This window comes from Phaenicophaeus curvirostris, chromosome 1 (assembly GCF_032191515.1).
Source record: "Phaenicophaeus curvirostris isolate KB17595 chromosome 1, BPBGC_Pcur_1.0, whole genome shotgun sequence".
NCBI classification, from domain to species: Eukaryota; Metazoa; Chordata; class Aves; order Cuculiformes; family Cuculidae; genus Phaenicophaeus; species Phaenicophaeus curvirostris.
Genome location: NC_091392.1, coordinates 116,881,683 through 116,904,428, shown reverse-complemented (window position 1 = coordinate 116,904,428; position 22,746 = coordinate 116,881,683). Strand labels below are relative to the sequence as shown.

Here is a 22,746-nt window from a genome sequence, read left to right as displayed (position 1 = left end):
ACTGCCATGGTCCTGATGGGAAGCTTAGGTAGGAGAGATGACTAGCTCTCCTGGGAGATAACAGGAGATGAGACAAAGCAAAGTCTCCTTTGAAGAAAACACATCTATCAAGACCAGGGGTTTGTCTTCCACTGGGAATTTTAGAAGCTGCCACATGGGAGGCAAAGGTGTGAGCCTCTCTCCTCTCATCTTTATTGCTCAATCGTACTACGGAAACCAAAACTATCCCATCCCAGCCAACTGAGTGATGACACCAAAGAGTATCTGCTGCGTCAAAGCTGTCAACTTAAAAGCTTCACTATCTACACAGGCTTTTTCTCCCCAGGAATGGAGGAAAACTACCACCTCTTCACATAACAGAATATCCCACCAAAAGATAAAGGGTCTCCTGCTTTATGCTAACACATTTTTGTCATACCTTGCATTTTTCCACACTGCCCTGGTTCAGCTGGACACCTCCCTTCCCCAAAAGTGAATTGACTTGCTAATCATGTTTGGCATGTTCCACCTTCTCCCCCCACCAACCCTTAGACCTGAATCAGATAACTGGTTGTGCAATTAATCACCAAACCCTATAATCATTCCCACCCAACACGAGTTTCCTACCTCCTCTCTGAGACTGCAGGGGTTAAGTGAAGCACAACCCTACACCCTAAACACCTCTTCCAACTCCAGCTGCAGGTCCCTGCCTCCCTCTGTGTCAGACCTCGTAGTCATACTGCAAATGGTTCAGGTGGCTGATCCACCAGAAAACCTGCTCTGAAAAACAACCGACTCAATATAGAATATTAACTGACTCTATGGACACAGAACTGATACGGAGGATGAATCTGAAGCAGCAGAAGCATAAAGAGAAGGAACAAAGGTGGGACTGTCACTTAGAGCCAAGACTAGCTAGTTAGGTTAGCTGAATTCTAATTTCAAACCAACAACTACTTGTCAGTATTTCCATGCTTGGTTGAAATGAGTACCAGTGGAAGAAGAAAGGTAAGAAGAAAAACAGGTGGGCAGAAACAGCCCAGAACAGGGGTGATTTCTTTTCTTCCAGCAGTAACAGATGTATTTTGGGGTGATCCCAAACCCCATTTCCCCTCTCTTCTAATTATCCCAAATACCAGAACTATTATTTAACTGACCACGCTAAGTGAAGTGACGTGACAGAAATATCTATTGTGTAAATACTGAGAGACAAGAAAAGAACAAAAATCTGAAGGCATAAACATCTTTAAACAGTCCCTATAATGGGAAAAGGTAATTGTCATTATAACTATTTAACAGGTTACTATCCAACAGCTTTAGTGCAAGCAGAAAAAAGATTTCACCTATCTTGCAAAAGTTTTCAATACCAAGCAGTCACACAAGGTTTCACCTCTGTGAACATCCTGCACAGATAATACTCGCACCACCTCCTGACAGTGTATCCTTGCCATAAATCTAGAGCCAAAAGCCCCTAGCAAAGGCGACTGGACTATCAGTAGCATTTAGAGAACTGCACCCTAACTCTAATTGTCAGGGGCTGATTTCATTTCATCTATTGCAGACAGAGACCCGAGATCTCATTTACTTATCAACAACTGACCTCTATCCCTATACATTCCTAACTTCCTCTGACATTCATGTGCTTTCAATAAAAAGATAAAACTTCCTCCACAAAAGCAAAGAAATTGTGGCAATAAAACAGGGTATAAAGACCTCATCCTGCTGTAGTTTAAACCAGATTTTAAAACCAAGCTGTTCTTCAGAAATTATATTAACAGGCTACAACACAGAACTGGTAGTTTACCAATAAATCATTTGTATTTCTGTTGTACTAATGAAGCCCAAGGACAACCTCCCACTCAATCACTCAACTGGTTTTATGTTCTTTCACTTTCAGCAACTATCTGTTTTCGCAGTCAGGCAAAATAGTTTCACTTCCTCCTTGCTGCACTGCAACGTGTAAAGTGACATTCCTGGTACTTACTCTGAATCCGTATTTACCTTTCAAACTTTGTGCTGTTTCTTCAGGCGTCCCACTGCTCTGGCTGAAACATAGCTCCCTCCCTGTTTCAGGAAAACACAGTTATTTGTGACTGGCCTGTACCACTGCAAATACTGCAAACCTTGTCTCAGCTGTGCTGCAGACTGGAGGCACAAGCCGCCAGCCTGGCCCCTGTCCCGTTACACAGAGTTCCCCTGGAGGGCAGGCATTAATTCAGTGCACGCAGAGACACTGGGTAACACAAGTCCTCATCATGACATCCTTAAGGACTCAAAAGTCTTTCAGACACATGCAGATCAAATATATGTTGCGCTGAATACCCAGCAGCTCTGCACTTGAGCTATAAGCTGCCAAATCCACCAGCTTTGGCCCTGAAATGTCCATACTCCTTCTGTTCAACAGAGAAAGTGGAAAAGAGTTTAACAACAGGGAACAAGGGCCCATGTGAATGCACAGCAAATCCACGTCTGCGTCCCAGGACTGTGCGTTAGCAACCCCACTGCGCCAGGAGCTCCCACACCACCAGATGACAGAGTAGAAGTCAGGGCAGCAGCGTGACTCCTGAAATCATAGAATCATGGAATAATTTGGGTTGGAAGGGCCCTTAAAGATCATCTACGTCCAGCTCAGCCAAGGACAGCACAAACCCTGTCTGGATAGCACACCCTCACCCTGATGGCCAGGAGGAGGGGGTCAAGCACAGCCTCCCTCTTGGTGGGCACAGGAGGGTGCTTGTGCCCCCCCAGGGAACCCCCCACAGGTAGGCATCACGGCAGGGCAATGAATCATAGAAACATAGACTCATAGAATGATTTAGGTCGGAAGGGACCTTAAAGATCATCCAGTTCCAACCCCCCTGTCATGGGCAGGGACACCTCCCACCAGCCCAGTCCGCTCAAGCCCCATTCAACCTGGCCTTGAACACCTCCAGGGATAGGGCAGCCACAGCTCCCCTGGCCAACCTGTGCCAGCGCCTCACCGCCCTAAGAAATTCCTCCTCATGTCTAGTCTAAATCATTCCCCCTCCAATTTAAAGCCGCTCCCCCTCGTCCCATCACCACAAGCCTCTATGGAGAGTCCCCCCCCACACCGACACCCCACCTCGCCCCCCCCCCCGAGCCTGACCGATGACGGGGCTCTCCCAGCCTGGAAGACACAAGCGCCAGACAAAAGGCGGAGGAAGGGGAGCGGGGGCCGGCCGGCGGGCGTGCCCGAGCCCCGCAGCGCCGCCCCGCCCGCCGCGGGCCCGGCAGGTGCACAGCGGGCCCGGCCCCGCGCCCCGCCCGCCGCCGCCGCCGCCGCCTTCCTGCTTCCTGCCCGCCGCGCGCCCCGCCCCGCCCCGGCGCGCGCCGCGGGAGGAGGGAGGAGGGAGGAGGGAGCCCCGCGCCGGGGCTGGCGGGGTGCGGGCTGCGCTCCGACCGGCGCCGCGGGGTTGGGCTGCGCGCGCGCGCGAGTCGGACGGGCTCGGCTCGGCTCGGCTCGGCTCGGCTCGGCTCGGCTCGGCTCGGCTCGGCTCGGCTCGGCTCGGCTCGGCTTAGCTGAGCTTTGTACGGCTCGGCTTGGATCAGCTGAGCTGTCTTGCACGGCTCGCCTCGGCTTAACTGAGCTGAGCTGAGCTTTGCACGGCTTGGCTCAGCTCGGCTTTGCACAGCTCGGCTCAGCTCAACTTGAGTTCGGCTCGACTGAGCTGAGCTTTGCATGGCTCTGCTCGCCTCGGCTGGGCCTTGCACGGCTCGGCTCTGCTCGGCTCAACTGAGCTCGGCTCGACTCAGCTTGGCTCGGCTGGGCTTTACACGGCTTGTCTGGGCTCTGCGCGGCTCGGGTTGGCTCGTCAGGGCTCAGAGGGCACCCCATGGTGCCACAGAGGCCCTGGGGCACGACTGGAGAAGGCACTCTATGCGACCCACTACCCACCTGGCATCCTGGCAGCCTCTCCTACTCCAGAGCTGCACCCACCGCCCTCTGCACTGCCCGGCATCAGGCACAGGGGCTTCCCTATGGTGCTGCCTGCTGCCCAGCTGGAATACGCAAAGGTATTCCTGGTGCCAGACTGTGAATGTTGAGAAAACGCACACCAGGTGACTTGAAAACTGACAGAAAAGTTCGGTGCTGCTTGTTCGCTAAAGAGATAATGTATTTAATTGCCTTCTGTTTTCCTGAACCTGCAGCGTGTTTTCATTTTCAGCAACCATATGTGTTTCAAAGTGCAGTCCTTTACATAAATGCATCTTTCTAGCTGCAAGTGTATTTCTTTATTGTGATGTCCTCGCTTGTGTGGGTAAACCTGTGCAGTTTAGAATTATAGAATCATTAAGGCTGGGAAAGACGTCTGAGATCATCCAGTCCAACTGTCAGCCCAACACCCTCATGTCTACTCAACCATGTCCCAAAGTGCCACAGCTACATGTTTCTTTGACACCTTCAGGTATGGTGACCACCACTTCCATGAGCAGCCTCTTCCAATGCTTCACCACCCTTTCGGTAAATACATTTTTTTCTAACATCCAATCTGAACTTCTCCTTGGTTTGAGGCCATTTCCTGTCATCCCAATGATACCGAAAATGCCAGCAAATAAAACTCTCTAAGATTTGTTTTGGAGTTTTAGAAAGCAAGGATCCTTTATCAGGCCTTTATCAGTTAGTGATGCTTCTCGTATCACTATCACTTGCTCCCTGGGAGAAGAGACCAGCACGCATCTCACTACAACCTCTATTCAGGTAGTTGTAGACAGCGATAAGGTCTCCCCTCAGCCTCCTCTTCTCCATGCTAAATAATCCCAGTTCCCACAGCCGCTCCTCGTAAGACTTGTTCTCCAGACCCTTCACTTTATTTAATCTAAAAGCAAATATCTGCTAACAGTTACCTTGTGAAGGTTTTAATTTATCTGTATAACTGTTTGTCCCTTGTAGAGTCCCACCTGCCTGGCACAAGCAACCCCATTAAGGCACTCACTAAAATGTTCAGTTTTATTTTGCCTCTCCCCTCTCATCTTGCACTGCGTATGCCGTTAATACGAATAAAAAATCCCCTCCTTTGACACCCAGACTGATATTACTTAGGCCCCACATTTCAAACACTTGAACACATGCTTGGCTTTGCTCCATAACCCCAGTGGCGTTTTCCCTTCACTTTCTCCCAGTCGATAAACAAGCCCTTCTCCCTTACGTTTGCAGAACCAGGGTCTCAAGAGTTGCACCTGGACCACCGCAGTGCTGATGGCTCTTAAACAACCTGCTGCTTTTAAGCTCGCCACTGGCAGATGTTGATTCCTGCTCAGGCTCACGTCCTTCTAGCTGAGAATTGTAAGTAGTCAAGCAGAGGTTAAAAGACAAGTCGTCACTTTGGCTCTTCAAATACTACAAAGTTCCTACATGAAATGCTAATGCAGTGCTCTTGATTAGCATCAATCTTGTCTTTTAAGGAGATTATATTCACTCACAGAAAAAAGCAAAAGCCACTCCTCAGCATCAAAAGGTCTTGCATTAAGACAGCTTTTACAGAACCATCATGCAATATAAGACAAACCACAATTTCATCCAGTGTCTCAGGGAAAGGATAGCATGCTGCTTGACGATACAGTCCCAGGTCTCTTGTGAATTCAAAAGACAAAACCTCTGCCCCAAACTCCTGTCAGCTCATCTGAAATGGCTGGTGCCCTGAGCAGCAGGACTACGTTTTGCCGACTCTTCAGCACCTGGAGGTGGAGCATAACCAGGTATGTCCCAGAGCCACCTTTCTTCTTCACGCTTACTGTTCCCTCTGTGATGGTGCGTGAACTGGACAAGGAAATACTTCGAGCCTCGTAACTCTTCTCATCAGGCGTATCATGGAAATGCTATTGTCTTATGGAGAAGGCATTTGTTCCCTGGGGTGGAAAGGTACACGCTAACATCATGTATAGATGGGGTGATTATAGACAGAGCAGAGCTTCGTATATGTTGATGTTTGTCATTTCTGCTGTAACAATTATTTAGCAGAGACAAAACTAGACAGGCAGTGCTCCTCTAGGAAAAGGGATCTGCATGAATCATGCCTCTGCACTTGTGCACCAGCACAGGAAGGCAACCAGGCACCATCAATTCTGACTGGCACAGGTACATAAAAAGACGAAGATTTGTCTCTCTACAGCAGAAAAGGTCAGACCCATCATAGTGCATGTGTTTGTTTACATGATTAGCCATCCCAAATTATCACAACTGTCACCATCATGCAGGGTCCTTATATTTTTAAACTTGGTGTTGGCTTGGCCCTTTTTAAGTTCCTTAAAGAATTTAACCTCGCTGGAGTATCGTTTTATCTTCAGTTACAAGCAGCTTGCAAAAAAAGCACAAGCCAAACATGACGAAAAAAACCCTCCTAATATTTTTCCTACTCAAAGTAGAATCTGCATCTCCCATTAAAATAAAGGTCTTTTGTCATTCATTCCGCTAACATCGCTGGAGCCTGCTGGCTGCCACACTAGGCACAGCTGCTCCCTCTGCTATGCCAGTGCTGGTCACCAGCAGCAACAGTTGCCAGAAGCCATCAAATAAGGGAGAACACAGAAAGAAGAAGCAGCATGAGCTCATGCTGCGGTTTGCACAACAACCTGCTGGTGTAGAGTATCAAAGGAGAGCCAGAAGTCCATCAAACATTAAAAGAGGTCTACAGCTGAGAGTAAATGGTTATAAAATAGAAGAGAAAGCCACATTTTTTTTAAAAAATAACACATGTAGTCCAGAGCCTCTTGAGAGAAGAACAGAAAGGATATTTTGCCAATTCCTTTCTCAAAGGAAATACAAAGGAAAGTATGGAGCAGTAAATAGTGATATGGACCAGTAGCAAGCCTGATGGCAGCTCGCCTTTCTAAGCCTCTGGCGAAGTTCATACTAGAGGAAACAGAAAAGGGTATGTTCTGTTCTGCAAAACTAAACAGAAGTAAAGAAGTATGGCTTGACAGATGCTTATGTATGCTTCTGCTGGCACTTCTTTCAGAAAAGATGATCTGATTTCCTGGTTGACAGTTCAATTTTACTTCTACTAAACAAGAGTGGTCTTACCTCCTCAAGTCCTGACTTGGTAAATCACTTTGCAGTCAGTGGATGTCAGCATAGTGTTTTATTTGCTGAATAGGTGATGCTAGCTGACCAGAGGTCTGAATGCAGACTATTGTGTCCTTTAGCTGATTATTGTATTTATTTTCTTTCCAGTAAATTGCACAAGAATATTTTATGATTCATAATTGCACAGATGGAAGAGGCTAATCTCTTTAGCCACTGAGTGATCTCTTTGTCTTAGGGGATCACAAAAGTTCCTAACTTCTTTACGTAATAATCGATTGTTAAATGGTATTTTACTACATAAAAATTGATATTTACTTCTACTTCATTTCACACAAGTAGCAGGATGCTGATACTGATTTAATCACAGCTTTTAGTAGCCTTTATTGGTTTGACATGCTTTGTTTTCCCAACATAGCATCTGGGATAGTGTATAAGCAATTCACGTCAACACTGGGTGCAATCCAAATACAACCTGCCATCAAGCTTTGGCAGACAAAAAACCCCAATAATATTAAAAAAAAAGCCAAAAAAAAAAGGAAGAGGCTGTCAAGGCTATGCCCATATGGCTGAGAGCAGACAGGTATGTCCCTGCTGCAGCAACGCTCAGAAAAGGCTGGAGCTAAGCCAGCTGTGGTCTGGAAGCTATCTAGCTGAGTTAGCACAGTATGTCCTGCCTGTTGATGAGAAATTTTAGCACTGGCGTAAAGCCACACCAACATGACTACATAGTTTCCAGACTGATACTTTCATCACATCTAGCTTGCCAGAAATCTAGTAATAATCACCAGTCAGTAGCTTCAGGAAAAGAGACTGGTGACGAGACCAATGTGCCAGCACAGCCTTTTCCCCAGCCAGAGCAGGATGGTACCCTATAGCACATGGAACATGGAGGTGGAGGGGCAGAAAACCTGTCACCAGGCCTCTTACATATAGATATTGCTATGACTGCAGGAGACACGTAGGAATAAAGGCATTGATTTGAACCCTGTGAATTGCCTATCAGTCTGTGGCTTCATTCTGAAAAATGAGATCAGTGGTGCTGACGCTATGCTTCTCTGACTCTTCCCAAGGCTTTCCAGGAGGATGGAGAGTGGCACTGTAAAATCACCTTGTGCTGTCTAAGGAAAGATCTTTATAAAAATCAGAGTTATAGGAACAGTGGAATCTACTGGAGGGAGTCCTGGGCAGGGCAGCCCGTGCAGCCAGGATGGAGGCTCCTTGGTCTGAGACCCAGCTCAGCTCTCATACCTTCAGCCACCTGCTCACAGAAAACTGAACAAGAACGTGTTGAGAATGCAGAAAAAAAATGCCGAACAACAAACCCAAACCAACCAATCTACAACCAAGACGTATTGTTTTAAATGGAATCTGAAAAACAATGTATAGACCATCTTTCATTAAAAAAGAAGAATGTCTGTTTTAAAGAACTCACTTTGAAGAATTGAGTTCTGCTTCCAACAGGAAATGAGAGAGTTTCTCTTTTACTTTGTCTTTATTTCTACTTTTCTTAAATTGCCTGGAGAGCTGAGTGAATGTGCAAGAAATGTCTACAGAAACGATTGCTGAGGAGTAAATAGATTGAAATAGGCAGGTAGAGTACAGGTAAATTTAATTTCTCCATGCTTGCAGACTTGATCACTGGCAAATAGTTGCAGGAGAAGGGAGGACTGAGACATATTTTAATAGAAATAAAATACCAGAAAAGTTACAAATACCATGGTAAAATAGAAAGCAGACCAGAGAGCCTACACTAAAGGCTTGCAAGTTATGTGTAAGAAGATGAAGTATGAAGGTTCTCAAGCTGACAGGAATGAGGAGGCAGCAAATTAGTCTCAAATACCCCAACCCTTTAATTCTTTTCTATTGAATTCATTCTGAGTTACCTGGTTAGGACTTCAGATGGTACAGACAGAAGAGTTGGGCTGCTTTAGCTTTATGTCATTACAAGCTATGCCTAAACAAAGAAACTTAGAACTGGGGGTTTGTTTATTTAATGAAACAAAACCCACTTCCAGAGAAAAGTAGAAGAAAATGTAACATTAACACTGCTTTTTTCTTATCCCAACTATAAGATATTTTTTTAACCTCATGAATGCCAATGGCTTTCTTGGTTAGCAGTAGTAATGCTAACTGTCATAAAAGTCTTAAGAAAAGACGTTAGACATCTTGGAATAGAAATGACCTGCGTACATTCCTGTTGCACTTTAGTGGAAAGGGAGATCCCTTATGTAAAAGAAAAACTTGGCAATTTTCCCATATGTCTGAAGAACAGAATTTGTTCTGTACCTCAAAATGAGTGGTAAGGTCAAAGAAATGAATGGCAGGGCATAAATAAAGTATAATGTTTTACTTTGTATATGTTACAAGAGGGAACGGAAAGTTTCTATTTAGCCAAGATGCAAAAAAAAAAAAAAAAGAAGTATTACCAGTATTTCAAGAATGGCTTTCATATAAACTTTCCTTTTCTAGTCATCCCACCTTCAGGACATCCCAATGTTAATTGTTCTTGGAAGAGGCAGTTGTAAACTGAGTGGTGAGAAAAATAATTTTCTTGAGTTTCTTGGTTATGAAGATGAAGAGGCTATCTTTACCTAGCATACAAACATACTAAGCAGCTTTCATTTTGTGTGTAAATGGCTTAAAAAGAACCATGCAGAAAGAAGTTCCCATTTTGCAAAGGATTTTGACATTTCAGACCCTGTCTTCATTCTGAATTGGAGAAAATATCCAATATGTGGAAGTTAGTGACAGTAAATTCCTTTGTCCACTGTTTGCTCCCATATTCTAAGAAAATATTTTGAATTCTTGAAGTGTGTCTGCTAGTATATATTACAGAATAATAAGACCACCTGAAATGTGTATTCCTGAAGAAGAACTCCCTTTTAGATATTATTTTAATTCCCTAATCCTGTAGTTTTCCCCAAAAAGGCTGATGAAATCAACCTAGTTTATATAAAGTTTCAGGAGGAAGAAAGTTGATTTTGTTAAGTTTTCCCAACAGCTCCAGTTTATGCTTTGCTTGTATCTGATATGGACCATGAAGTACACTAGGCTGTGGTTTTAGTTTTTGTAAGGAGGAAGACATAAACGACTGTCTTCTAAGAGATAACAAAATATTTCCCCACAGATTTCTGTTCTTTAAATTCCTGTCAAAAGACATAATCTTGCCCAGGTCTCCTCTGCCAAAAGCAATAAATGGCCATTTGCATTTTAAACTTGGCCCAGGGGGAAATTCAAACTGACAGGAGTGCTTAGGGGCTGGCCCTCACAAAGCAACCAGCTTCGTCAGTAGTGACTGAAATGTGGGTAAAGCAAGGAAACCAACCTGTGAATCAAGCAAATTGCTTCCACTCTCATTTTGATGGCAGAGTTTGAAAAGGCAGCTCCATAGACCCACATGACTAGTTGGGTGGAGAAAAGCTAGTTCAGCGAGGCATTGCCCCTGGAAGAAGAATCATAGAATCATAGAATCACCAGGCTGGAAGAGACTCACTGGATCATTGAGTCCAACCATTTCAATCAATCACTAAACCATGTCCCTCAGCACCTTGTCCACCTGTGCCTTAAACACCTCCAGGGAAGGTGACTCAACCACCTCCCTGGGCAGCCTCTGCCAGTGCCCAATGACCCTTTCTGTGAAAAATTTTTTCCTAATGTCCAGCTTAAACCTCCCCTGGCGGAGCTTGAGGCCATTCCCTCTTGTCCTGTCCCCTGTCACTTGGGAGAAGAGGCCAGCACCCTCCTCTCCACAACCTCCTTTCAGGTAGTTGTAGAGAGCAATGAGGTCTCCCCTCAGCCTCCTCTTCTCCAGGCTAGGACAGGGGCATAAAGCAGAGAGCTCCTAGAAGGCAGGAACATCCAAGTCCACCTAGTGTGGATTGAGCGTGCCACTTTCACCGCATCAGAGGTAATGAGAGCATCCTGCTGTATTTTTATTAACTCTTTGAAGTGAGACACTGATTGCAATGTAGGGGTGAACAAACAGTACTGCCATTTTACTGTTCACTGTGCAACATTTCTTTCAAAGCTTGGTCAGCTCTGGAAGGACTCCCGAGGCCAGGCCCAGCACAGCAGCATTTTCCCTGCAAATCCTCAGCCCTGGCAAAAGTCTCCGTGCTCCTAACACAGGGTATAGAGTGCTGGGACTATAGCAGGCCTTAAAAGTGCCTTTTGGCTGTTCCTTCCTACAGTGGAGCTCCCTGGCTAAATTCAAAGTGAGGACCTGCAAAGCATCATAAAGCCAGGACTGTCCTCTCCCACAGGAGGTACCTTATGGGGCCTTGTGCCTAGCAGCCTTTTACTTTCCTATGTCACTGTCTTTCCCTGTTTGTAAGCACCTCCAGGAGCAATGGGTCTGAGTTGCTCTGGAGATCCTTCACCTTAAGGGCTTCTACTCAAAATGCAAACCATGAGCTTCTCCAGGACAGCTTGCAGCTATGGCAGCTTCTCCCTTCTTCTGCCAGGGTAGGAGCAGAGCAAGTAATCAGCACATCCACTAACACTCTTGGGCCTTTTGCTGAATGAAATTTGTATATAGGATCAGCAGGACCTGAAGAATATTTGTGGTATTACGTTGGTCCTTTGAGGGCGAAGTAAAAGAACAAGAAAATAAGGATGGTAGCTGCCCTTCTGTCAATAGTAAAATACTTAAAGCTTAACTTTACTCTGAGATTAAGACACACCCAGATGCAACTGGAAGCCCAGAAACTGCAAAATATATCCCCCTTGTCATTAATTACATGCATCCATGTAAGCTGCAGTTTTCCCCACAAGATAGTTCTTAGGCATAGAAAGCTTTAAATGGTACCTCCTTCACATAGGTCAAACTGTGATCCCAACACAGAGGAGTTTGTGCTATCAGACATTTCCATGTTCAGAGCAGTTTAGATTTTATAAAGAAATAGTTCCCATCTGTTTCTCAAGAAAATAAATTGCTGTCCCTTCAGACTCTTTCTTCCTTCAGGATTCTGAAACAATATGCACAGCGAGAGCATTAGTGATCATTAGGGGGAGTGTTTCTGACACCTGTCACTGCATCCTGCTTGTGTTACAGCTGTCCCTTGGGCTATGTCAACTTTGAAGCCAAAAGACATATCTGATTTTGTCACCGAGTTTAAACAAAAGCACCTCTATATGCATCTCGAAAATATTTTCCCTTGCAGCTCTGAGCTGCAATGTGTACTTAGAATCACCACTCACAGACTAAGTAACTAGTTTTATAATTACAGACATTAACCTTATCATAGACAAAATAACTTAGCCATTCATAGGTGAAAGGAGAAACTGAGGCATCATCAAAAGTGAGAAAGGAGGAAATGAGCAGACTGTGCTTGAGGTAACGTGTGCTCATATCCATTTCTGCAGGAGGTAACCAATTGGAGGAGTATTTTGCATACTCTGCAGCTACTTATTAATAGTATGGCCATTATGCAAATTAGACTTCCGTAGTAAGATGCTGGAGGTGTGCAAGGAAGACAAATAACCACACAATTTTGGGTTAATTAATGTATAGTTTCGTAAAGCTCTGCCAGCTAAGAAAATTTAATTCCAGTGTTCTTACATATTTCAGACAGAAAGCATTCTCACATTAGTAACTGGGTGTTAACTCAGAAGCTGAAACAGTTCCTATGAGTTAAGAACACTGTGGTATTTTGCAGTAGTTCCCTTTCATCTTTGCTCAACTGAAAAACAAAAGACACATATGCCCCATAAATATACATCTTAGTAAGAAAAAACTATTTATTTATTATTTAAATATTGGCTATTTAGATTCTTACCTATGAAAACAAGAAAAATTACGTTAACATATTGTCTGCTTTTGTATACAGATGCTTTTCTTCTTTTGGGTGGTAAAGCCAACACCTAGGGTATAAGGTGACCTTCACTACTTTTCCCAACCACTTGCCATTCCTTTTGCTGCCTATCTCAGAAGCATCATCGCCTCTGCCCAGTGCTTAGTTAGCTGACTGCTTTTCACTACACATATCCTGGCACAGTTCTTCTTGTGACACCTCAGCCATTCAATTACTGTGCAAAATTATAGCAAGGCAATTTGCCTGATCCCTATACCACCGACAGGCCAAGAGCCCCTCCAGGCTACTGCAAGACCTGCAAGCTCCTGCAAGTCATGAGAATCTCCTGCTTTGCAGAGGAGCACAGTAGAATCATAGAATCATTAGGGTTGGAAAGGACCTTAAAGATCATTTAGTTCCAAACCCCTGCCATGGGCAGGGACATCCCACTATATCAGGTTAATCAAGGCCCCATCCAACCTGGCCTTACAAACCTCCAGGGATAGGGCATCCACAACCTCCCTTGGTAACCTGTTCCAGTGTCTCACCACTCTCATGGTGAAGGAATTCTATTAATGTCTAATCTGAATCTCCCCTTCTCCAGTTTATAACCATTCCCACTCGTCCTATCAGCACAAGCCTTTGTGAATAGATCCTCTCCAGCTTTCTTGTAAGCTCCTTTCAGGTATTGGAAAGTTGCTATAAGATCACCTCGTAGCCTTCTCTTCTCCAGGCTGAACAAGTCCAACTCTCTCAGCCTGTCCTTATAGGGAAATTGTTCCAGCCCTCTGATCATCCTTGTAGCCCTCCTCTGGGCCCGTTCCGACAGCTCCATATCCTTCTTACATTGAGGATTCCAGAACTGGACACAATACTCCAGATGAAGTCTCACAAGAGAGGAACAGAGGGGCAGAATCACCTCCCTCTTCGTGCTGGCCACGCTTCTTTTGATGCAGCCCAGGATACTGTTGACCTTCTGGGCTGCAAAAGCACATTCCTTGTTCATGTTGAGCTTCTCATTGACCAGTACCCCTAAGTCCTTCTCTGCAGGGAAGCTCTCAGTCACATCATCCCCCATCGTGTCCTGAAAACGGGGATTGCCCCGACCCAGGTGTAGGACCTTGCACTTGGCCTTGTTGAACTTTGTGAGGTTCTTACAGGCCCACTTCTCCCTCCTGTCCAGGTCCCTCTGGATGACATCCTGTCCTTCCGGTGTGGCAACTGCACCACTCGGCTTGGTGTCATCTGCAAACTTGCTGAGAGTGCACTTGATTTCGCTTTCAATATCATTGATGAAGACATTAAACAGCATCGGTCCCAGTACAGACCCCTGAGGGACACCATGAGTCACAGATCTCCATCTGGACTTCGAGGCATTGACCACTACTCTCTGAATACAACCATCCAACTAGTTTCTCATCCACTGTGCCGTCCACCCATCAAATCCATATCTCTACAATTTAGAGAGAAGGATGTTGTGGGGGACCGTGTCAAAGGCTTTGTCCAGATAGATCACATCCGTCGGTTTACTCGTATCCGCTGCTGTGGTCACCCCATCACGGGAAGCCACTAAGTCGGTCATACAGGAGCCCAACCTTCCCTATCTGCCACCACAACACTGAACCGTTCCCCTGCCTCCCCTGGGCGCCGCGGTGCGGGCGGGGGGCTGGGGGCGGTCTCAGCACCCTGGACAGCAGCGCGACCCCGTGCGCCGCCTCGCGCCCCGCCCCGCCCCGCGCTGCTCGCGCCCCGCGGTTGCCACGGGGACGGCGACGCGGCCGCCATGTCGGACCTGAGCTCGGGGGAGGGCGAGGAGCCCGAGAACAGCCTGGGGGTCCGCCGGGAGCGCCCGCGGGGGCAGGGAGGGAGGGGGAGAGGGCCTGAGGCGCTCGTGGGCGCGGGGAGTTCGGGAGCGGGGCTGAGCCGTTTCGGTCGGGAGCTGCTTGACTTTCTCCCCTGGATGAACACGGGGCATCCCTGCTTTCCAGCAGCGCGTCGGGAAGGGGGGAAAGCCCCTGGGTACCGGCATCTGATGGAGCTGTCTGCTCAGGCAGCCCATCCGCGGGCCAGGTGCTCAGGCAGTCGCAGGTTGAGTCACAGAATGGTTTGGGTTGGAAGGGACCTTAAAGCTCATCCAGTTCCAACCCCCCTGCCATGGGCAGGGACACCTCCCACCAGACTGTCCACGACCCCATCCAACCTGGCCTTGAACACCTCCAGGGACGGGGCAGCCACAGCTTCCCTGGGCAACCTGCGCCAGTGACTCACCATCCTCTTCGTGAAGAAATTCCTCCTTATGTCTAGTCTAAATCTGCCCCTCTCCAGTTTACACCCACTGCCCTTCGTCCTATCACTACAAGGTGAAGGTTATTGAAGGCTAACTGGAGCACCTGTTTCCCCCTGTCAGATGAGGTCGGATTCAGTCAGTCAGGTTTAGCCCTCTCAAATGGTCTTTCTTCACATTTGGTCAGGAGTATGAAGGTGAACGCAATGCAGAAGGTGAGCGACATGGGCGTGGAAAAGCACATCTACCCAATGGTGATACATATGATGGAGAATATGAATGTGGTCTCAGAAGTGGACAGGTAGGACAGTGACAGGACAAAGTGGTTGTGCTTATGTTTCAGAAGTCCTGTTAGTTTGGGCTCTATATTGAAACAATAGTGAGAACTGCCAAGTATTTTATCTATACCAAATATGTTTCAGGGGACCTACAGATTTATGAATGGTGCTCGCTATATTGGAGGATATCTTCAAAACAAAAAGCATGGCCAGGGTACTTTTTATTATCCAGATGGATCAGTATATGAAGGTAAAACACTGAACATACCTGCAAGGATTTCTGTGAATCACAGGAGTGTTTAGGTTGGAAAAGACCTTTAAGATTGCGAAGTCCAGCTGCAAACCTAACACGTTCTTCCTCTCCCCTCCCCTGGAATGCAGGGAACGAGGTGAATTGAAGAACGTATCATATTTTAAAAAATACATTTGCAACAAAATATTTTCCTTGTATTCCTTTTTTACTACAAGCTCTTAGAAATGTATTTCTAGGGATTTGTGTTGATTATTGTGAGGAGTGCGGTATTTAGTAGTGGTTTATTCTTGTCATGTCTTCCTTTCAAGTGGGGTGTTCCAAGTCCTGAGAAATATTAAGTACCTTTTACAAACAGAGTGTTATTACTTATTTCTGAATGATGATTAGAACCACAGACTGTGTTCAGTATAAAGTGTTTTAGAACTTCATTAGGTTCGTCCTTAAAAAATAATTTACTGATTAGAGCACTTACTTACCCAAGGATTGGGATGCTTCTGAAGTCTGAAGAGGTCGAAACTCTCATTGTACAGAAAACATTCTGAATATCAGTTAGGCTTCAAGGGACAATATTTCCCCACCTCCTTTCCAAGCTAGGCATGAAAGAACATCCAGATTGTGAGACTAGAAGCAGAGAGCAAAAAGAGCAGCCCAATTCTTGCCTTACATGAACATATTGACCTGTGATTTAATTTTTTTTTTTTTTCAAATATCTCTTAAGCTTGAACAGAAGAGTAATTAAGACACAATCTAGCATTCTTCTGAGTATATGTGCACCCTGACAGGACAGTTCTAGCAAATTAATCAAACTAAAGCAGTCCTCTTTTTTTATTTGAGTAGAGATGTCACATTATCTAATCAAACTGCAGTGTATTACCAAATTTAAAGATGGGAGCAGGATGTCACATGGCTTCCTGTGTTTATCATAAGATAATGGAGGCACACTGTGATGGACAAAATGTGTTTGGAGTGAAAGGGAGATCAGGCAGCTGCCTGAGGGACAAAGAGAAATAAAAAGAGCAAGGACTTAGAGTAAGGATTGGTAAGGAACAACAGTCATATTATAGATTTCTTCTCTTTATCTAATAATTCATTTGTCATATCCTTCTCTAATAATTCATGTATGATAATTTTGAAAACTAACCACCGTATCACACAATGAAATATACCACCTCTCACTCTGGTTTTATTGTGTTTTCATTAAAGGATCCTGGGTGAATGACCAGAGACATGGCTATGGAAGGTATACATATGCAAATGGAGACACCTATACTGGAGAATGGTTTGATGACAAGAGGTTTGTTTCGGTCTTAAAGTGATGTTTCAACACACTCAACAGCATGAAAATACAAAGGCTGTTTTCAAAGTGTGGCTAGCTGCAGCAAATCAAGTGCCACTGGGCCACTTTGGCAACTTAGGCCAGCTCGAGTCCTTTCAGCTATTTAAATAATGTAGTTGTAATGCCTAAAGTGTAACAATATCCTACATTCTTAATATACAGCAATATAAAGCACAATTATTATTTTCTCCTTAGGCATGGTCAAGGCATATATATCTACAAAGACACGGAATCTAAGTATATCGGTGGTTGGGTAAATGGAAACCAGGAAGGAGAAGCTGAACTTATACACCTAAACCATAGATTTAGGGGCAAGTTTGTGAAAGGAAATGTAAGTGTGCTGGAAAACTCCCTATTCATTTGAACAGTTAGCATGGAATTGCCTTAGTATGATTTGTTTCCATTTAAAGTAAGAAGCAAGTCTCCCAATCTTTTATAGTATTTCTGTTACATAAGTGTGACAAATGAAGCTGAATTAACCTGCAGGACAGAACGCCAAGTTTCTCTGCAACTTTGCTTTCAAATTATATTGTTATTGACTATGGTATGAATTTTGTAGTAAAGTGTGTTTTACATTTATGTGCTTAGAATGTACAAGCTCTGTAGTTCTGCTGACTCTTTTGTACCTTTGTGCAGCCTGTAGGTTACGGCAAATATATCTTTGATATTGGATGTGAGCAGCATGGTGAATACGTACAAGCAGAGCAGGTAAAAGAGACAGTGCAAATTATACTGAATATCAGAGAACTCAGAAAATCAATTCTACTGTTGAGTAATATGTAAAATGCCTTACAGATACTGACCTTAAAGTCAATGTAACCAGTCAAAAAGGGTAAAACCTTATGCATTCTTAAGAACTAAATGAAACTCCATTTTGCTTTTGTCTTCTCAACTGTGTAAGCTTTTGAGCTTGGCTGCTGGATGAGGGAAAGGCTGTGGATGTGGTTTTCCTGGACTTCAGTAAAGCCTTTGACACAGTTTCTCACAGCATTCTGCTTGAGAAACTGTCAGCCTCTGTCCTGGACAGGCGCACACTCTCCTGGGTGGAAAACTGGTTGGATGGCCGGGCCCAGAGAGTGGTGGGAAATGGTGTGAAATCCAGCTGGAGGCCAGTGACAAGTGGGGTTCCCCAGGGCTCAGTGCTAGGTCCAGCCCTGTTCAATGTCTTTATCAATGACCTGGATGAAGGCATCAAGTGCACCCTTAGCAAGTTTGCGGACGACACTAAGCTGGGAGGAGGTGTCGATCTGCTGGGGGGTAGGGAGGCTCTGCAAAGGGATCTGAACAGGCTGGACCGCTGGGCGGAGTCCCGTGGCATGAGGTTTAACAAGGCCAAATGCCAGGTCCTGCACTTGGGGCACAACAACCCTGTGCAGTGCTACAGACTAGGAGAAGTCTGTCTAGAAAGCTGCCTGGAGGAGAGGGACCTGGGGGTGTTGGTTGACAGCCGACTGAACATGAGCCAGCAGTGTGCCCAGGTGGCCAAGAAGGCCAATGGCATCTTGGCTTGTATCAGAAATGGCGTGAGCAGCAGGTCCAGGGAGGTTATTCTCCCTCTGTGCTCGGCACTGGTGAGACCGCTCCTCGAATCCTGTGTTCAGTTCTGGGCCCCTCACCACAAGAAGGATGTTGAGGCTCTGGAGTGAGTCCAGAGAAAAGCAAAGAAGCTGGTGAGGGGGCTGGAGAGCAGGTCTTATGAGGAGTGGCTGAGAGAGCTGGGGTTGTTTAGCCTGGAGAAGAGGAGGCTGAGGGGAGACCTCATTGCTCTCTACAACTGCCTGAAAGGAGGTTGTAGAGAGGAGAGTGCTGGCATCTTCTCCCAAGTAACAGGGGACAGGATGAGAGGGAATGGCCTCAAGCTCCACCAGGGGAGGTTTAGGCTGGACATTAGGAAAAAATTCTTCACAGAAAGGGTCATTGGGCACTGGCAGAGGCTGCCCAGGGAGGTGGTTGATTCACCTTCCCTGGAGGTATTTAAGGCACAGGTGGACGAGGTGCTAAGGGGCATGGTTTGATAGGAATGGTTGATAGGAATGGTTGGACTCGATGATCCGGTGGGTCTCTTCCAACCTGGTTATTCTATGATTCTATGATTCTTTGACAAGTACAAGGCACGATTTTTGCACTAATTGCAGACAGGAGTGCTTTCTGCTTAAAGTTTAGAAGAATCAGGACTTCCCCAAAATGTTTTCAGTTTCAAACTGCAGAAGAATGTATGTAGATGTATTTGTTTGCATATTTAGCTTGTATCCCACTTTGCTCTGAACGTCAGAAAAGAATGAAAAATATTTCTTCTGGATTTGTTATGTATGCAAATGGCAATTTCCAGCAAATTCGTGTTTCAGAAGTACGTCCCATGGTTAACTGAGTCCTTTTAGTTCAAGGATTTTTTCAGAGAAAGGATCATTGGGTACTGGCAGAGGCTGCCCAGGGAGATGGTTGAGTCCCCATCCCTGAAGGTGTTTAAAAGATGGGTAGACGAGGTGCTCAGGGGTTTAGTGTCAGATAGGAATGGTTGGACTCAATGATCCAAGAGGTCTTTACCAACCTGGTGATTCTATGATTCCTTTAATATCCGTAAGATGATATGCTCGGTTTCATGAGTTGTCTTCTAGGATAAAGAGGAGGAAGAAGAAGATGAACGCTCCTCATTACTTGTTGTACCAAAATGGAAAGCATCAGAAATTACCAAATTTACACTCTGGACTCCCCGTGTGGAAAACCCACCTTCTCCTAGAGAAGCCTCCCCAGTGGCAGCAAAAACAGCAGAAGCAGTGGAAGAACAAGCAGTGGAAGATGCAATAGCAGTAACTGAAGAAGAGAAAATACCATCAATTACAGGTTTGTTCCACTGATCAGCTGGAAACTCTGTGATTTGACTATCCCCTGAAATCGTGTTTGTCAGGTTTACTATCAAGTCATAAGAGAGGGTTTTTTGGTTTCTTTGTGTTTTCTTTTTTCCCTCCAATAATTGAATATTGAATACTTCCTGTACCTAAATTGCACAGTGTATGTGTATGTCTGGTTTATCTCACATAGCATAATGAGATACAACTGTCTTCGGAAGCCTGTGAATCATTTGTTGTACACACTTGATTATAAACAGTTGCAGAAAATTTTGTGGGATTTCTCATGTGAGTAAAGACTGCAGATTTCCGTACGCTACTGCATGAATACAATGCCTGAATGCAAGTTTGTAAAAATTAATTTTCATCAGTATTTCCAATTTCTCATATTTCAGTCACTGAGGAGTCTGCAGAGGGTAGGAATGATGCAACTTCTCTTCATGAAGCATCCAGTGAACTTTTTAGCTCAGCAATTGATGCAGAAGAGGAAAATGTGAGAAGCAGAGAGGAAGAAGACGATCAGGAGGATGATGAGGATCAGGGTGATCAAGGTGAGGAACAGGACACACATGCTTATTCTTCAGCTGGCAATCAGGGTTTGAAACTATGTACATCAGTCAGCTGATGTCATGCTGCTGAGAGCCCCCTTATCAAGCTGAAGAGACCATGGCAATCTCTGCCTTTCATAAGAGGAGCAGACCTGTATAGATGTAAACTGATTTTGAGTAATCAAGTTCATACACTGTCACAGTATGAAGTAGAGGTGACACTTTGTGCAGCATTATCTGCACATGTACAGTTGACAGCACTTTTAAGGCTGAGTTTGTAAGTGACTGCATTTGCAAACTTTTGTTTTGTACAAAAACAAGAGAGAAGATTTCAGACCCTGGTAAATTCAAGGGTTTTTGAACATTCCACTTTTCTTTTATGAATGGAACTGTGTATTCTTATTCCCTCAACTGGGGTTAAAAGGCAAGCAAACCAAATCTGAAGAAACAAATTTTAGGTGTTGTTATGCTTTACGGTTTGAATAGTCTGTAGTTGACTTGTTTCTCTTGCAAACCAAAGAAGTTTGGAATGCTCAAGTTTTCTTCCAGGTAGTTCAGAAACCTGTTTTAAATAGAAAAAGACTAGCTAGCTGTTTGATCCAGTTTGTAGGACTGATATCTTACAGAATCCGTGGGCTTAGATCAGATCCTGGAGAAATCTAAGCAGGTTTCCTGCAAAGCTCTGCTTTGGATTTGGCAAAAGTACATTGAGCCTGGTTTACCTCAAAGTCTCTTGGACTCAAATAACCATTTTGACTGAACTTGATTCTGACAAACTTTCTGGCCTACCACAATGAAGCAGTTCTGGTATTTCCATTGGTTTTTTTCTGTGTTGGCTTTTTAAAAAAAAGAACGAACAAATAAACCCAAGTAACTGTCAGAGACATCTTAGATGCAGATTCCAATGCATGAAAACATAAGAATGCGATAGACATTCTCAAAGTTCCTTCCATCTCTCTGTTTTTGGAATCAAAGAGTTGGATTTTATACATTTATCAGCACTAGTCTACACCCATAATTAATCAGGCAATATGTCGTTCCCCTTGTCTTTATGTTTAGCAAGTTTAAGTTATAACAAGAGGAAATGATTTGAAGAAAATATGCATACTGAGAAGAGCAGTTGTAAAAAAAAATTTAGTTTCTTGAAGCCTTGCATTCTCTGTCCTGTTACCATATTTTATTTTTTCCCATGCAGGAATTCCATCCTTCTTGCTCCATGTTTCTTATGATACTTGTCTAAATAGTTATTCTTTGGCTATTCCAGAGTTACATATGGCCTGGCTGGCAGTCAATATGTGTGTGCTGAGTCTGTCTGGCAGCTGACAAACAGCATGTAACAGTTGCATTCAAGTATTGGCAGTGAAAAGCATTGGGAAAAACGACCGAGGCAGACAGTATAGTCCTAGATTTATGTTTGAGGTTATTAGGATTACTTTCCAGTGTTTTATAATAAAATGTATCTCTGTGTCCTATTTTTCCTTCACCTCCACAGGAACTACTAGTTTAGAGGATCAGGAGGATGAATCAAGGGAAACAGAATAATTGGATACAACTAAAGACAAAGAGCGCCAAAAAAAGGAAATTGCAGAGTGAATCGTTTATGATGGTAAACCTGCAAACCTGTACGGTAAACCGTAAAAGGTTGAGTTAAGACACTTTGAATAAACATTTCTGTCACTGTATTGTCTGGAATAATTATCTCTGAAACTTTTATGATCTCAGAAGGTGCAGTCTTAGGACAACTTTATTCCATATAGCATGTAATCAGTTGATGAAATCAGTATGGGATTATTCTGGATTCATGAAGTTTTGTCCACATAAGTTTGCACAAGCAGATTCAGTCTTCTCCCACTATTGGTAGTTCTTCCCTTCCTTGAATCCTGCCTCTGGGCACAGAGACCTGGGGGTCTTGCCTGCTTGTGAAGGCAGAGACAAAGGCAGCATTGGGCTTCCCAGCTCTGTCTGGGAAGATAGGGCCCTGTTGCTAAACCATCAGTTACAGGCCTACATTTTCCTTGTTCATTTTTTTATCATTTGTGTAGCTGTAGGAGCTCTTGTTGCTCTAAATATCCCGTTTCCTGTTTGAACTCAAATTGAATTTTTAAAGGTGTATATATTTTTCTCTTTTTGCTTTCTGTGGCAAAGACAATTTCTGCATTTCCATTATTACTGCAGCTAGATCAAAGCAAAGTTGGCTTGCTAACATTGAGTGGTTTTGTCTTTTTGCAAAAAAACTAAAAGCCATTAATTTAATTACTGGTTTTATTATATCCTACTATAAATTTAAGAAATATCTGCACAGTGTATTTCCCAGCTCATTTTCATTTTAAGGTAATCTTCAGTCCAGGCTGAGTTCATTCTTTCCTGATTTATGAAACCCCCTTC

The 22,746-nt window shown here is 44.5% G+C and overlaps 2 protein-coding genes across 3 annotated transcripts in view; one reads left to right on the top strand and one right to left on the bottom strand.

Annotated features, from left to right (window-relative positions):
• Positions 1-2,171, bottom strand: part of SLC37A1 (solute carrier family 37 member 1) — a 31,589-nt gene extending 29,418 nt beyond the window's left edge. The window contains exon 1 of one of the 2 annotated variants that reach the window (XM_069872524.1): positions 1,981-2,171. The gene's annotated coding sequence lies outside the window, so the exon portion shown is untranslated. Of the gene's footprint in view, positions 1-1,963 lie in introns of both variants that reach the window. The other variant, XM_069872533.1, reaches the window with a different exon arrangement.
• Positions 2,172-14,599: 12,428 nt separating this feature from the next.
• On the top strand, positions 14,600-21,939 carry RSPH1 (radial spoke head component 1). The gene is made up of 9 exons (XM_069853779.1): positions 14,600-14,920; positions 15,288-15,401; positions 15,523-15,628; positions 16,835-16,925; positions 17,163-17,298; positions 17,604-17,675; positions 19,583-19,808; positions 20,209-20,364; positions 21,854-21,939. The coding sequence occupies exons 1-9, from the start codon at positions 14,600-14,602 to the stop codon at positions 21,901-21,903; spliced, it is 1,272 nt and encodes a 423-aa protein (XP_069709880.1). The 3' UTR covers positions 21,904-21,939.
• The last annotated feature ends 807 nt before the right edge of the window (positions 21,940-22,746 follow it).